The 15,836-nt window shown below is 38.5% G+C and overlaps 1 protein-coding gene across 2 annotated transcripts in view; it reads right to left on the reverse strand.

Annotated features, from left to right (window-relative positions):
* The window catches only part of GALNT1 (polypeptide N-acetylgalactosaminyltransferase 1), an 87,301-nt gene that overhangs the window by 42,487 nt on the left and 28,978 nt on the right, over positions 1 to 15,836 (reverse strand). For both annotated transcript variants that reach the window (XM_032119003.1, XM_032119010.1), the window contains exon 3: positions 2,314 to 2,543. In XM_032119003.1, the coding sequence (XP_031974894.1) occupies positions 2,314 to 2,452 (139 nt within the window). In that variant the 5' untranslated portion in view covers positions 2,453 to 2,543. The remainder of the gene's footprint in view (positions 1 to 2,313; positions 2,544 to 15,836) is intronic.

Here is a 15,836-nt window from a genome sequence, read left to right on the forward strand (position 1 = left end):
TATGTGTTGAGTAGGTTCATTAAATGCCATGGAATTCTTCCATGAATTGCAAAGAGAAGCTGTATACCAGAGTGACATGGACAAGAGGCTATTAAATTCAGAACACTTGCATAATTTATGCTGAATCAAGAAAACTAATTCAATTATGAAAATTAAAAGCAGAGGAAAATGTGAAGTGAAAAAGCAGATTTGATAAAAGCTGAACAGACAAAATAGCCTCAATGTTATCTGAGAAGACTCCAGGCATTCTGAGCAGGAACAAATCCACTACAGCTTCCAAGCCAGTAAACTATTGGAACAAGTAAAAATATTTATGATCAGGCACGCAGCTTGGTTGAAAGGAAATGTCACAGGGTCAGCCAAGGTTTCTAGCAGGCCTATTTCTGCACATACCTTATACAGATCAGCTGTTTAAAAAAAAATTACCCAAGAAAATGTACAAAACTACACACAAGGTTTTGTTTGGGTGGTTTTTCATTTGTTTGTTTACCAGCCAACTATAAGATATTAAAAATATATCAAGAATTTTAACACACACAGATTTGGGTAAAGGTCAGAATGAAGACTGTACTCAACTAAGTAAAACTAGTGTTGCACAGGGAAAGTCATAACACTAATCTGTCAAAACAGAAGACTTTCCCTCACCTGAAGGTTCCCTCAATGACTTCATGTGTAAAGTCATCTGAAATTTCAACATTATCAATATATCACACTAAGTTGAGAGATATTGACTTCACCTGCTGTTTGCTGGCATAAGTTATCTGCTTTATGGGAAGCCAAAAAGTGGATCTATTCCTACATCACAACACATCAGTCATTGTCTTACCATCATAAGAATTACCAAACTTCTGAAAAAAAAGAAAAGAGAGGACAAAAAAAGACTGAGTTCCTGTAGAAGGCATACTTTCTACATGAGCCTACTTAATTTTCTCACCACTTTCCGCTTACTGAAAAAGAAACCCAAAAGATGAAATGCAAGCAACGGAAAATTTAAGTTACTTCTGCAAAATTCAGGTGTATTAGAACCTTTTTAAAATGTTTGTATGCAGTTGTGGAAACAACAGACCAGAGGTGCTAAGCACAGAAATTCTACATTCTATAGAGTGTTCTTCGGGGAGATTTATTGGCTTGTTTTTGTCACAGGGAAAGAAAACAAGTAAACCAAATCTGACATTTCCTAAATACCTCCCTAGTGTTATTCTGTAACAGAGCAACATAATTCTTAAAATACTTCAAAAAATTTCCCAGGAAGGTCAAGGTTCATACCAGATGTCAACAGGTGAAAAAGTTTTTTGTGATGGAAAGCAATAACCTTGAGTGCAATTGGCTGACTGGACTTAACAATTAGCATCTCTGAATAGGTTTCCAAAATCAGCAGTGAAATACAGACATAGCCTTTTTGGTGGGAGAGACACCAAACTACAAAATCAGATGTTTCACAAACAAACTGGAGGCAGCAGCTGCCTGCAGTTCTAAATGCATATGCTGAGCCATTGCAGAGATGAGAAATCTCCCTGCACCACTCCTTTCTCCCATGTGATCAACTATGCTGACTTCCTAAAAATAAAGTTGGCAACATCAATAGTAGTGCTGCCAAAAAAACCCAAAACAAAACAACACCACACTCCACTCGTCTAATTGGTACTCAAAAACAAAGATGGCAATAACAAAACTGAAAACTTATCTGAAGACCTTTAGTAGTGAATAATACAGCTATCACTTACAAGTTATGTACATAAGCACGTGCTCATACTTGTCACTTTTACATCCAAGTCCATTCTATTATCATAAACCTTTTCATGACAATATTCACTGTGCCTTATTGCTACAGTCATTGTCCAAATTTTGGCTTAGGTGGGTTGTGGGGCAGGAAGTGTCTTTTGGTTTGGTTGGTTCAAGTCTTTTTTTGCAGGGGCAGGCAGACAAATGAGCTTGGCTGTTGGCTTGGTTTGCTTTACTAGCAAGTCTAGCGAAGTTAATAGTGACTTTGCTTTCTCACTCATGGAAATTTAAAATATGCTTTAGACTGCATTAACACGGCTTACATTTCTGAGCTTCTTGTTGCATAGTTTTTTAGGGTTATTTCATACACATTAGTGCTTAAAATTCTACATCTTAAATGTTTTAAGTCTGCAACACACATCTCAGGAAACATGGTTATTTCCTAGTCATTCAAAGAACCATGGAACATTCTGAGACACCTAAATGCTGACACAACGCTACATTGTTGGGGGAAAAAAAAATCCCATATCTTTAAAAAGAGAGCAATTTTAAAGGAGCATAATTTAAAGAATACTCAGGCAGAAAACTTACCATCTCCAGCTGGCAGGCCTCGTTCCTTTTTCTCATCACATTTATTGCATTCACTGAAGTACAGCAATAGAAACATATCCAGAAGGACCCAAACCAAAGAGGTGGCAAGGACCACCTTGCAATATGCAAATTTTTTCATGGCACTTTAAGTCAAATACAAAAATAAAAAAGTATAAATAAAAACATCAACAGGTATTTTTTAATCCAGTTTGAGAGACCACGTTCTATATCTGGAAAAAAAAAAAAAAAAAAAGATGTCACAAAATTTACCTGAGGACAGATGCTAAAAGCAGAAATTTTAACTCTATTTTAAATGTAACAATTTAATTACCAAATGATGTATGTAATAAAATGAACACTCTATGCATTTCAATGAGATTAAGGGAGCAGGGTCAGTTATAGCAGCATTATTCCAGTCCTTTATGATGTTAACATTCATCATGTGAAACATTAAAATGAGTGACCAAAACAGAGCCCTTGGCTGAGCCACTGGAAAAGAAGGTAGGCACTCTAATGACATGAGAAGAAACTCTCTGGATCCTCTGGAAACCAGAACAACTTCAATGAATGAAAACCAGGAACATCTTGGGAAGTAGGGTCTCAGTCTCTACTGTGTGAATCCCACGGCTAATATTTCTCATGCTTCTCCCATGAAGCACACACTGACATTCTGGGTCCATCACCAGGAATGCTGGCCCACAAATGCCAGGATTTTACACAGGGTCTAATTGCATATTACACATTCATCACAAAGATAAATGCTTTACTTTCAGCAAACCAAAAATGAACATCCCTTTTGGTAAAATTAAACAGTAGGCAAGGTTAACAACGTACCCATAAGCCACCATGATCATTTACTAGGTATGCAAAGCTAAAGTTAGTGATTCTGATACTTAAACTGACTTTATTAGTTTAATATTTGATTACAGAGTAAACCTTTACACCTTTTCAACATGTATACATTACAATTTTAGAATGCCAACCTTTGAAATTCTCTTTTGCCTTACTCCAGTTACAAACTTTGTTACAAAGACTGCATATTTCCATGACTGGTAGGGCAGAATCAAGAACAGCTTTGAGCTTCCTTACACTAAAATATGGAGGGGTTTAAGTTTTAATTTTTTTTTTTTTACCACCACTGACATATTTCAACTCAAAGTACTTCTGAAATGTTTACCAGTGGGAACAGCTTATGACTTAAAACCAGAATTGTAGACACTCTTAACACAGAAAATGAAGGGAATAAAATAAAGAGACTTCAAAGACACACTAGGAGATTTTACAAATTACATACACAAAGTTCTTCTTACATGCTTCCAGTGAAAACTGAAGAATTTACTGAAAAGGGGAACTTTAGTCACAAGCCTTTGTGCTGGTTTGGGCTGGGGTAGAGTTAATTTCCTTCACGGCAATCAGTAGGGGCCATGTTTTGGATTTGTGCTGGAAACATGTTGATAATTCAGGGATGTTTTTGTCACTGCTGATCAGTGCTTACGCAGAGTTGAGGCCTTTTCTGCTCTTCACCCCGCCCCACCAGCAAGGGGGCTGGGAGTGCACAAGAGGCTGGGAGAGGACACAGCCAGGACAGCCGACCTCAACTGACTCAGGCAATATTCCATACCATATGGAATCATATAAAGCTCAGCATATAAAGCTGGGGGAGGAAAAAATAAAGGGGGGCATGTTTGAAGTGATGGCTTTTGTCTTCCCAAGCCATTGTTACTCATGATGGAGCCTCGCTTTCCTGATGATGGCTGAGCACCTGCTTGTCTATGGGAAATAGTGAATGAACTCCTTGTTTTGCTTTGCTTGTTTGTGCAGCTTTTGCTTTAACTCAATTCATTTTTCATTTTAATTCTTCCCATTCTCTCCTCTATCCCATCAGGGTGGTGGGGAGTGAGTGAGTGGCTGCTGCATGGGGCTTGGATGCCAGCTGGACGTAAAGAACATCAGCTGTAACTATGCAAAAACTTCATTAAAAGCCTTGTTAAGACTTCCCTTCCTTTAGTATTTTACTGTCATAATTTGACCCCTGCCTACCTCCACCCTTCTTAAGGGAAAATACCACGACTTCCCTCTTCTAAATACAGCTTATTTCTTCTTATCGGCAGCAGACACATTCCTATCTCCCTGCATCCCTGTACTCTGAAGTCACACAGGTTTGGATGGCACAGCAACACAGAAGCCTGTGACCTTCCACTTGTACAAGGTTAGAAGGGTGTACATCCCCCTCTGCTTCCTGCATAGGTGCACATCAAATGCCAAGAATGAATTTTGTTTGGGATCTCAGCTTGTATCTATATAGTTTTGGGGTACAGGGATGACTGTATGAAATTAAGAACTGCAAAAGCATCTGTAACTAACAACTTGATGATAAAGTAACAGATGAAATTACCACAATGAAACATTAGGTGATGTATGTTGAGAAAAAAATCCTAGGGGTTGTTTTGTTTGGGGTTTTTTGGTTGCTTTTTCTGATCTTTTTTTTTAAATAGACATGAGGGTAGACCTGAACTCTGGATCTTGGGAGCTGTACTATAAAGTTCTGTAAAACCATCAGCAGCAGCAAAAGAAAAATAAATTTGTTACAGACTACTACGTAGAAAACAGAAACCAAACCATCACTGTGCCATTACACAGTATCTGCTTTCCCATCTTGAGTGCTGTGTGAACATACAGTCTTGTCATTTCAAAAAGGATATAGAAGGATTAGAAGGAACAAGTGAGAAGTGCAAAAGGATGAATACGACAAAGAATAGCTTCATTATAAGATGAAAGTAGCATTTTTCCTCTCTGGAAAAGATGCAACCTAAATCAAGTGGCAGGTCTATAAAATCAAAAGCTGTACAGAGATGGCAAATAGAGATCAACTGTTGCCTTTTACTCCTTCCTCTTGTATTGGCAGAAATCAAGTGAATTTAGCAGCAAGAGGTTAAAACCCAAAAAAAGAATGTATTCCTTACAATGGTAGTCATCCAGGGGAACTGCCTGCCACCATCCCCTGCCAGGGCTGCAAGTCTCTTCATCAGCTATTAAATACCAAGTCCTCACTCCTACTTCAGGCAGTCCCTGACCATGAACTTCTGAGTCACTGCATTCCAGGAGAGTACAGCGAGGAAGCATCATTCCAGTTTCCCCTATTCTCTGCCCTAGATATGTATATCAACCACTGGCAGAAACAAACACTGTATACAGACAAAATTTGTCTGACACAGTACATGACTGCACTTAAACTCTTCACACAATAGGTTTCTTTTGCTCCAAACTGGGACACCATAGAAAGGATTTGGCAAAGAATCAAGTCATACCACCACCCTGCTTGTACTTAAAGAACACAAATGCTAATAAAATAAAACGCGTTTTGAAAGAAAACTCTATCAATTCTTATGATTTCAGACTTCTTGAAGTTCAGACTTGCTTGATATTAGGCTATAAAGCAGTGTAAAACACACACTGCACAGTGCTTTGGGGTCCTCAAATTAGGAAGACATCAGGAGAACCATAATCTAGACTAGTGTCCATAAAAATACCAACTATATCAAGTGTTTTAGAATGCACAGCCTGGTGGTATATCTGCCTCTAACACAAGAAAATTCCTTTGTCAGTTCAGTGAAATGTCAAAGAAAGACTTTGCGAACCCTTGGAATCCTCCAAGGGTTCAGGCAAGTGATGAAAAGACAGCCATGCAAAAGCTCAACACACTCTGTTTTCCATTGATAAGGCCCTTCCCTGTGCCTTTAGATGAAGGCTCTCATTCCCTTGGGCAGCCTACCATCTCATGAATTACACTGTATTTTCACCCCTGGTTTTATGACAGCACTCTCCCTCTCTGCTTCCCCGCAGAATTCAGGCAGCACAGCAGTGAAGCAGAGGGGCCCAGAAACTCTGATGAAGCAACTGCTCTCAGCATACTTTGACCCAGAGCTCTGGGAAGAGGGCTCTGCCACCCAGGGCTTGAGCCCTACGTTTGTCTTCTCCCTCCGTTGCTGGAGAGTTGGTGGTGGCCTCAACCATGGGAGGGACGCTCTGCCTGAGGTGTTGCTTCTTCAGTGGAAGAGGCTATGGAGCAAAGTGAACAAGAACTAACTGTAGGTGGATGTATTTCCACAGACACCTTGAAGTGCCACAAGTCGGAGCCCCACGATGCAAAAAAAGAAGAGGCACCTAAGCCTTGCACTCAAAGCATAAGTGGATGGAGACTCCCAAGACAGGGGCTGAGAGAGACAAATCCAGGAAATTAGCTACTTGTGGCAACAGAAGGAAAGCCTGCAGAAGTGCCCTTCCAGAACAATTATACTGGCTGGGATGCTGTACGAAGAAAGACTGACGAATATGCCTGAATTACATTTCCTGAGCACATGAGGAGGTTCTCACATAATCCTGGAGTACAAGTCAGAACGAAACAAGAGTAGCAACAAGAAAGGCACCTTAAGGATATATTAAAAAAAAAAAAAGTCTGAGAATAAAGCAGATCCAGTGCTGAGCATGGCAAAGGCTAAGATACTCAGTGGCTTTTTCAGCTTCTTTGTTATTGGGTTCCCCATTCCAGAACCTAGTGGCAGAGTCTGAGAGAGTGAAACTTTACATGCAGGACACACAGACTGAGTCAGGGATCTCTTAAACCACTTGGACATGTGCAGCTCCATGGCATCAGAAAGGTGGCATCTGAGGGTGCTGAAGGAGCAGGTGGATCTTACTGCAGGGCCGTTCTCTATCGTCTGTAAAAGGTCTAAAATGGTGATCCAGAGCTGCCTCAAGATTAGGAAAAAGGCTCTCATCAAGAAAGAAAAGGAGAATCTGGAGAACCATCTGCTAGTCAGTCTCACTTCAGTCCTTGAAAAGATTATGTAAGAAATCTTGCATACAAACACACAAAAAACCAAACCAAACAACAAGCAACAAAACAAACCCAACCCCAAACAGATCACCACAACACAGAAACCAAAAGGGGAACAGGCAGCATGGATACACCAAGGCCACACCATACTTGAACAACTCGGCAGCTTGCTTCAAGGAGAGCACTGGTTTGGTGAACAAAGGAAGAGCAGTGAATGATGTTTGCATTAGCTTCAACAGGGACTGTGACAGTCTTCCAGAGTACTTTTTCAGAACTTAATGAGATTTAATCTGAAGAAGTGGGCTATCAGGGGGGTGGACAGCTAGCTGGACAGCCAGGCTTTATGTGTTCTGACCAGCAGTACAAAGTCCAGCTGACAGACAATCACTGGTGGCAGCTGTCTGAGGCCAGAACTGGAGCTGATACTCGTTAGTGTCCTTACTGAGAAGCAGTGGGATGGGACTGAAAGCATACTCAGCAAGGTTGCTGGTGACACCCAGCTGGGGTGAAACATGCAGACAATAACCTGAAACAATATGCAGGAATGGATCTGGGTGTCTGGTTCAAGGGACATCCAAAGGTTAGAAAAACAGTCAGGTTAAAACCTCAAAAATTTAGTAAGTAAAAAGTACAAATTCCTGTACTTAAAGGCCAAGTTGGATAGGGCCCTGAGCAACTTGATCTAGCTGGTGGCATCCCTGCCTATGGCAAGGGGCTGGAACTAGAATGATCTTTGATGTCCCTTCCAACTCAAACTATTCTATGATTCTATGATTATTATCCATATAGGCTGGGTATTACCATGCTAGGAAGCTGCTCTGCAGGAAGAAACCTTTGTAGCCTGATAGCAAATTTAAAATTAATAAGCAGTGTGTCCTTATGGCAAAGAAAGTCAACTGCATCTATAAACTAGTCCAGCAACCACAGAAATAATCCCCAAATGTATAGGTTTAATAACTGCATTTACCTACAGAGTAATGTAATAAAACTGAAGATTTTTGCAAAACCAAGTATTTTTCATCTCTTCAAAATACTGGATTATAGATGACAAAACTCTTACACCATGGAAGAAAAAAGAGTATTAAAAACACCTTGGGAAGGGTAGAAATGAAGGCTGTACTTTATCAAGAATAAAGACAAAAGAGGAAAAATGGGTACATTCAAGTCTTGTTACTTCTGAAGGTCAAGTGAATTTTTCTTCCCTGTGACAAAATCCATGATACATTTGACACTATAGGAAAAGGTCATCCTTAAAATTACTGCTCATATAAAGAGCACTGTTTCACATAACCACCTCTTTTACACACACAGTTGGCATGGCACGAAAACTTGCTCTTTTTCAGTATGGCATACAAATACTCAGTCATTTTTATCTTTGGATCAACTTTATCTCTGTTTATACTAGTGATCAGTCTTCAATATGACTTTGTGGCAGACCTGACAAAGGACTTCATTGCCGTTATTCAGCTAAATCAGGATTCTACACTGGATGCAGCACGTAACCAGACAAAGCTGATATAAAGTTTGTTTTCCAGACTTTCAGATATGAATAAACAGAAGCTGGCACAAAGTAAGGGCTCGTCAAAATCCTGACACAACATCTGCTATATTTAAGCTACTAATATCAATTTAAACTAAATGGCAAATGATTAACTGAACAGCATCTAAGGAAAGACTGAAAGCTTACACAAAGCTGAATTTTCAGCTTCTCCGTCTACTTAGTAATGACAGAAGTGATGCCAACACTACAGTCAGGTTTCAGAACTACTTTTGCTACTGTGCTGATGTGTTTTGATTTTTGTTGTTTTTTTTTTTTTTTACTGGCCTATGCCCTAAATTGGTTTTAGTGCTTGTTTGCAGAGAGCTGATTACCATCAGAACGTCAGTAAACAGGTCAGTTTGAGGATAAACAAAGCACTACCTTTCAATGCTATAAAAGCAAGTGTAAAAAAATGTTTAAATCAGAAGGTCAGCCCATCACCTGTGGAAAAAGGGTTATTCTTCATCTTTTTCACAGAAACACAAATACATCCAGTAAATTTCAACAGGCAAAAATAATACTAAAGAGTTTGAGGGTGCCAGTACTCTTCTGCTCAGAAGTTAATATAAGAGAAGTAGGTTCCATGGGGCTATGCTCATTGGAGGGATTTTGAAAGGTTTTAGTACTCATCTGTTGAGTACAATTCAGCAAGTAAGTTCTGAGGATGTGATGAGAGAAAGCAGATCATACCAGTCTAAACAGTATGAAAACAAATCATTAAAAGCAAACCTGCTCTTCAGAAAAATCTGAGAAATGTAGGTCAGTAAAATAAATTTCTATTCCTTTTGCTCTGTGTAGGAAGAGTGCACTTTTAATTCATCAGAAGTGATGTTTTAATTCATAAGTCAATTTTTTAATTGACCATTTGAAAAAAATATCAATTAAGTTTCTAAAACTGGTAGGCCTTGGAATAAAGGCAGAATAACACAAACACAGAAGTAGCTGACTACAGTTGAAAAACAAGGATGAACTTCATATGCCAAGGCAGAAACTATTGGTTCATACCTCCTTTCCTACAAATGAATAGAATGCATCATTATACTTACAAAAGTAGAAGCTCTTGTGAGGTTAAAATCTCTCATCACATAGAAAACCAATACCCAAAATGGAACAACAGGTATGCACTACAACTACAGTTTTATCAAACTGTTTGTAACTGTATGGGAACCATGCGACCGAGTACTTGAACCTCTGATTCTCCCTGTTTAGAATCACAGAATCATTGACTACTTCACTCTGGAAGGGGCCTTCTTACCCAAGTAGTCTTTACTTAACCCCTAAACTTCTATGGTTAGTTCTAAGTACTTCTACATAGTAAGGAAATTACATTTCTGAATTGAAAAAAAATTGGCTTTTAAAAAGTTTGACTTTTAAAACAAGTTCTTTCAGTTAATTCAGGAAAGTTAATTGAAAATACAATGCTACTTTGGTACCTATAGTTTTCAGAAACCTCTTAGCTATAGTCACTGAACTTCTGAAAACAGCTTATAATTTTGCAAATCAGTTCTTAATGGTTTCTCAAATGAGTTTGTAAGCATGCCAAATTCCCTCAATAGAGCATTTTTGAGAATGAAATAAAATATTATTTACACAACTGCTCAAATGAAAACCTTTGAAATCACTTAAATTACCCTTTTTCCCAGTCATAGTCAGACCTTTTTAGATTGACTTTAAGAAAGCCTTGTCTTGCTTGCAGGAAGAAACTGCAATGGGAAAGGTTTCAAAGGACCAGATGAACAATATCTTAATCAAATAATAAGAGTTCAAACGAATCCAATCCACAGATTTTGGATTTACATTCTTTTTTTACAGCAATTTTTGCTATGCAAGAAAAAGAATAAATTGATCCAGGAGGGAGATGAAATATTCCCTATCAGAATATCACTGTAAATATTGCAAGAGCTCAAGAGGATAGCTAAAATTTGAAAATTAAGAATACAATAAAAGTACAAGGACTCCTGCTGTCATATAACCAGCTGAGATTCACTAGATGTCTGCTCTATGACTTTGAAGTAGATTTCAAATGTCTGAGGCAACAACTTCATTTCTCAGTTGTTCTACAGGTCGAATGAAAATTATCTAAAACCAGACATCTCATTCAGGGATTCTCCACATATTTCCATTTTTTCAACTGCTCTAAAATTTAAAATATACTTCTACTATGTCCAGTGAGAAATCAGAATACATTACTTAATATTGCCAATCCTATATCAAAAAACAACTACACATCTTTTTACAGTACTGCTTCAAATATTTAGAGTACATCATTAGCCCATGTTAACTGCAACACGTAACAAAATGAATACACAGATATACAACACCCTGAAGCAAAGAGAAGTAGGAGGTGTTTGCATGGGCATTAAGTTATTGGGTGTTGCAGTACTGGCAGGTAAGTTCAAACCACTACTATTCAAACCTTTTCCCTCTTAGACCGAAAAGCAGAATTGCCTCTCCTGACAGGTGCAGAATAGGCAATCCTTTTAGGAAAGCAGATTTATAAGCCGAAAGACAGTTATTTCTTTTCCTGAAACAACTGCAGTCTTAAATTGGGTTACTGACACCTCAGATGCTGACAGAGAGCAAACATTCCTCTTCAAAGCCATAGCTACTTCACATGTACACTCTGGGAGGGCTGCTGAGGGTGCTTGACTAAGAGTAACAGCCAGCTAGAAAACACAGGCAGTATTTTCATCACTGAGTATCAGAGGCAGCACAAAGACAATGAGCAATTCATGAGTGAAAAGCTTTTGTTGTTAACTGCAGCAAGAGATGATTTAAGCTCATAAACCCTTGACATGCAATAATTAATGGCTGAAGATGCATCAGTAAGACCTATTTGAGCCTTCTGCTACCCTTCACAGCAGCCTAGAAGGCTGAAGTGGACTAGAACCACTGAGTAGTTTTTCTTTTTGGAAGATTCACAGATGGTGACCCAGCACTTAGCTTTTTCAGCACAGCAACACTCCTGCTGATCAGCATCCCAGAGCTATAAACTGACTCCAGTCTTTAATAAATCCCTGAAGAGCTGTGTTAGCTGTCTTTCAACCTCAACACTGCAGGACTTTTAGAGGAAAATCGAGGTCACATCAACACAGGTGTTCTAGGTGAGGACCTCCATTTCCTCGAGAAAAACAATTTGTCATGTGAGGTACAGACTGTGCAGGTTTACTATTACTCAGAAGAAACAGTTTAAAACTAAGTAATTTTAGGCTCCCTATTGGAGTTAAGTGGTCTTTTAAGAGATTAAAAGCTGAACTACCCAAAATTTATATTGAAGTGGAATAGTGTCACAGTAGTAGAGATTAGGCTATTAGGATCCTATTTGCTGTCTGCAAGGAAAAGCTGTAAACACCTCCATATGTTTAGGTACTTGATCATGTGACAGGATGTAACACAGCATGAAGGCTTCTAGCCAAAAGCAGCATCACTTGGCCTTACAAGGCATACGTTCACTAAGAAACAAAGCATGTAAGCAGTCAAGAATTTCTAATGATCAAGAAGTCATACATTCCAAAGATTATTTTAAATAACTTGGCAGGTGCCAGATGAGCTGTAAGTAGAATAGGCTAGCTGATAGGACTTCTTTTAAAGTTAAAATTCCTTCTGGAAAAAATTAAATTTAGTATTGTGAGAAAGATTCTTTAAGAAATCATATGCAGGAGATTAGATTATGTGGAAGTAAAAGAACAGTAAGCAGTTTCATAGTCTCAATGCTCATATTTTCCATCTTCCTTTAAAATGTTTCTGCATGGTTCAGAAAACCAAATTGTCTTCCAAAATGTTTTAAAAGTTCTATATTTAAATGTCTAACAGAAAACTCAGAATTTACCAGCTGAGACTGAACTAAAATGGATACTATCCTTATCAATAGGTTGCTCTTCAAACAAATGTGTCAAATAACAGAATTTTCTGCAGACGATACTTTCTTCAGTCTGCACATGTCAATGCTCGTAAATGTCAGGCAGCATTTGCTTTTGAAGTATTTTGAGGAAATAAGCAAATTCTTCTTGAAAACAGCGACGAACACAGACAAAAGGGTTTCAAATTTACTCTCTGTTCTTCTATTAAGTTAGAAGAGAAGAAAATTAGAAACTCAGGTGTCAGAATGAAAGAACTACAAACTTCAAGGAGAAGTCTTTTACTACTTGAAGGTCAGGCGAATTCACCATCACGAAGCTAGCTACACATTTTTCATAGACAAATACCTATGCAGGCTCTGAACAATCAAGTGAATAAATCTTATACAAGACATCCTTGACAGCTTCCTTGTATGTTGTAAGAAATTGTTAAATCTTTCAAGCTAAGTCTCAAATGTTCTAAAATATCAAATCTCTATAAAGCTTCTGATTATTTTTTAGGTATATATCAAAGCCACAAGCTAGAGCAGAATAAAATTATTCATTAATTCTTCAAACACTTTAAAAGATGGCAGAAAATTACATAGGCAAATAGCCATCATTAAGGGTGAATCACTAATGGGCAAGAATTTGATTTAAAGAAAAGCAGAGTCAGCTAATTAGAGAAAAAAATATATTATAGAGGAGATTTCCAGTCACTAGATTCAATCATCCTTGTCTGAGTAACTGCAGAAACCTCTAATCCTGAAAACTTTCTACTGTAGATTAAAAATCCAGAAGGGAAAATTGAAGAAATACCAAATAACTTTGAAGAACACTTTTTCTCTGCCTTCTCTGCCTATGTGGTAAATATTCAAAATAGTGTTTTAGAAGAAAAGCTTTGAAAAAAACACAGATAAAGAAGAAATTATGATACATGCTGGGGCTATAGGGTGTTTATCCCAGAGGAGCTGGCTGAATTCTGCCTAGAGTAACAGCAGAACTTGCTGACAAATCAAATATAGGCCGATATCAAGTTAAAAACTGCTGATAACACATACTAATCGTGAAGACTTGAAGAATTGGGATATGTAATTTGAAAACATAAAGGCGACAATCCTTTAACACATTTAACATTGCAGTTCTACTATCGCAAGTAAAATGAAGAATGATATTGCAAGTAGAATGAAGAATGGCAAAGAATTCAAACAAGTTAACAAGTTCTACTTCCCATTCCTTTAAAAGTGGCACTGCAGATAGTTTAAAATAGAAATTGAAAAGCACCACACCTCATTATGTCTAGGGAAACATCAAAATTCTAACCAAAATAAATCAGTAGTTTTGCAGGGCTAAACACTTTTTGAAATACAGAGAAAACATCAGATCTCCATCCAGAAAAGTCTAGCAACAACAACAAAATATCAGGAAGTATGCATGCTTCTCTTTCTCTAGAAAGAAAAGACTGATTGGATATGGAGAAAAAAAAGAAAAGCATAATCAAATTTTGCAATACATTAATGAAATTTTTGCAATGTTTCTCCCAAAAACTTGTGCTTTATATCCATAGGCAAATAAAAAGTCTACCTAGAGAGCAAAAGGCTGTATTTATACAGAAAGGCCATACAGTTTATAAGCGTACATTCTCAGATAAGCCTGTTCTCACATCATAAAGCTGTCTGCTCAGCAGGTAACTTCTGCTGCTAACAACTGCTTTGTTCTTAATTAACACACACAGTATCGCACTAAGGAGAAGATTCTTCACATCCATCTTTCCCTTTCCCCCTTAGACTTCCTTGGTTTAGATGCAGTTTTTCTTAATTCTGTCTTTCCAGAGATCGTTGATGTCTTAGGTTACAATGTAAGACGAAACCAAAAGTATGTGTTCTATCACCATCTGTTAAAACCGGGTAGGGCAGGGCTCTTTATCTCTTCCACGACACACCCCTGATAACTCCCTCTGGGGGATATCTTCTGTTAATGGGCCGTCCAGCCTCACTGCATGACTCATAAAATTACATCGTCCCATTGTGAGGTGCTCAGCCCAGGGGGAGGAACCAAGTATTCCTACCTGGATATACTCTGAGGTTTGGAACACCACACTCAGCCCTTTTCTACTGGATTCCCAGAGGACAAGAGCTACATAACCACCACTGGACCTTCTGAGGAGGACCAGACCCTTCTACAGGATCACTGCTTCAACAGAACCACATCTATCACCTCAAGAAGACTGCAGCCACCACTTAACTGGACTGCTACGACCACCCTGCCCGACAGGGTGTCAGGTTGCATCCTGACCCTGTCAGTTTAAACCAGTGTTTTCTGCCTTTAATTTTCCTATTAAATTGTAGTTCTGATTTTGAGTCTCTCACCGGTTTGCTTTCAAACTAGTACAGCTGACAACACAAGTTTGAGAAATATCACACTTTTAAGTCCTTGGTTTCAATTGTTAATCCATGCAAATGTACACATGGTATAAAAAGAACAACGATGAGATTTTTTTTCAACCATGAGACTCATAAATTTTTCCATGTAAAGTTTATTTCTAAAGTAGGCATATTTTGGGTTCTACACTGAAGAGGTGAACAAGAAGAAAAGAACTGTCAGATAAAAAGCTAAAAAGGCAGAATAATAAACGCAGAGTTCTGGAAATCCTGTAGAACTTGAGAACATTTTCCAAGACTGGACAAGGCAAGAAGAAACTGATAGGGAGAAGCTGCTAGAATAGTTTGCAAGCAGAACAATATAGCAATGGCTCTTCTTCAGGACTAGAGTCCTGGATCTTTGTCCATGTGGCATTTTGGTCGTCAGCACTGGTACTGATATTTCCACAGGAACTGAACTTAAGCTCTAGAATTCAGACTTCAGGTGAGCTACAGAGGTTTATATGCTGACCTGTGATGCCTGACATTACAAGAGAGTTTACAGAGGTATCAATACTGTCCATTGTGAACAAAGGCTTGAAAAGGCTGGTTTCACACTGAGACATTCTCACCACAGTTCTACTGTCCCTTTCCTTTTCAGTGCCTTTTTCTCTTTGCTATTCAGCAAGCAAACTATCCTTAACTCTGCCAGGGAGCAGCTATCACCAATTCAGGTCTCTGCAAGCAGATGCCCCCTCCTACCCCATTGCTCTTACCTCTATGGTAGCTTGCTACCATACCAACAAAAATTAAGATAACAGGTAAAGTAGAGACAGGATGGAAAATGATCTGCTACTGCTGGACTCAAGACTGTAGAAGAAGAGGAAGAGAAAGTGGCAGAAGAACCCACCTATCTAAGAAATATAAAGTAACTCATATGATTCAAAAAG

Source organism: Corvus moneduloides, chromosome 1 (assembly GCF_009650955.1).
Source record: "Corvus moneduloides isolate bCorMon1 chromosome 1, bCorMon1.pri, whole genome shotgun sequence".
In the NCBI taxonomy this organism is placed as follows: domain Eukaryota; kingdom Metazoa; phylum Chordata; class Aves; order Passeriformes; family Corvidae; genus Corvus; species Corvus moneduloides.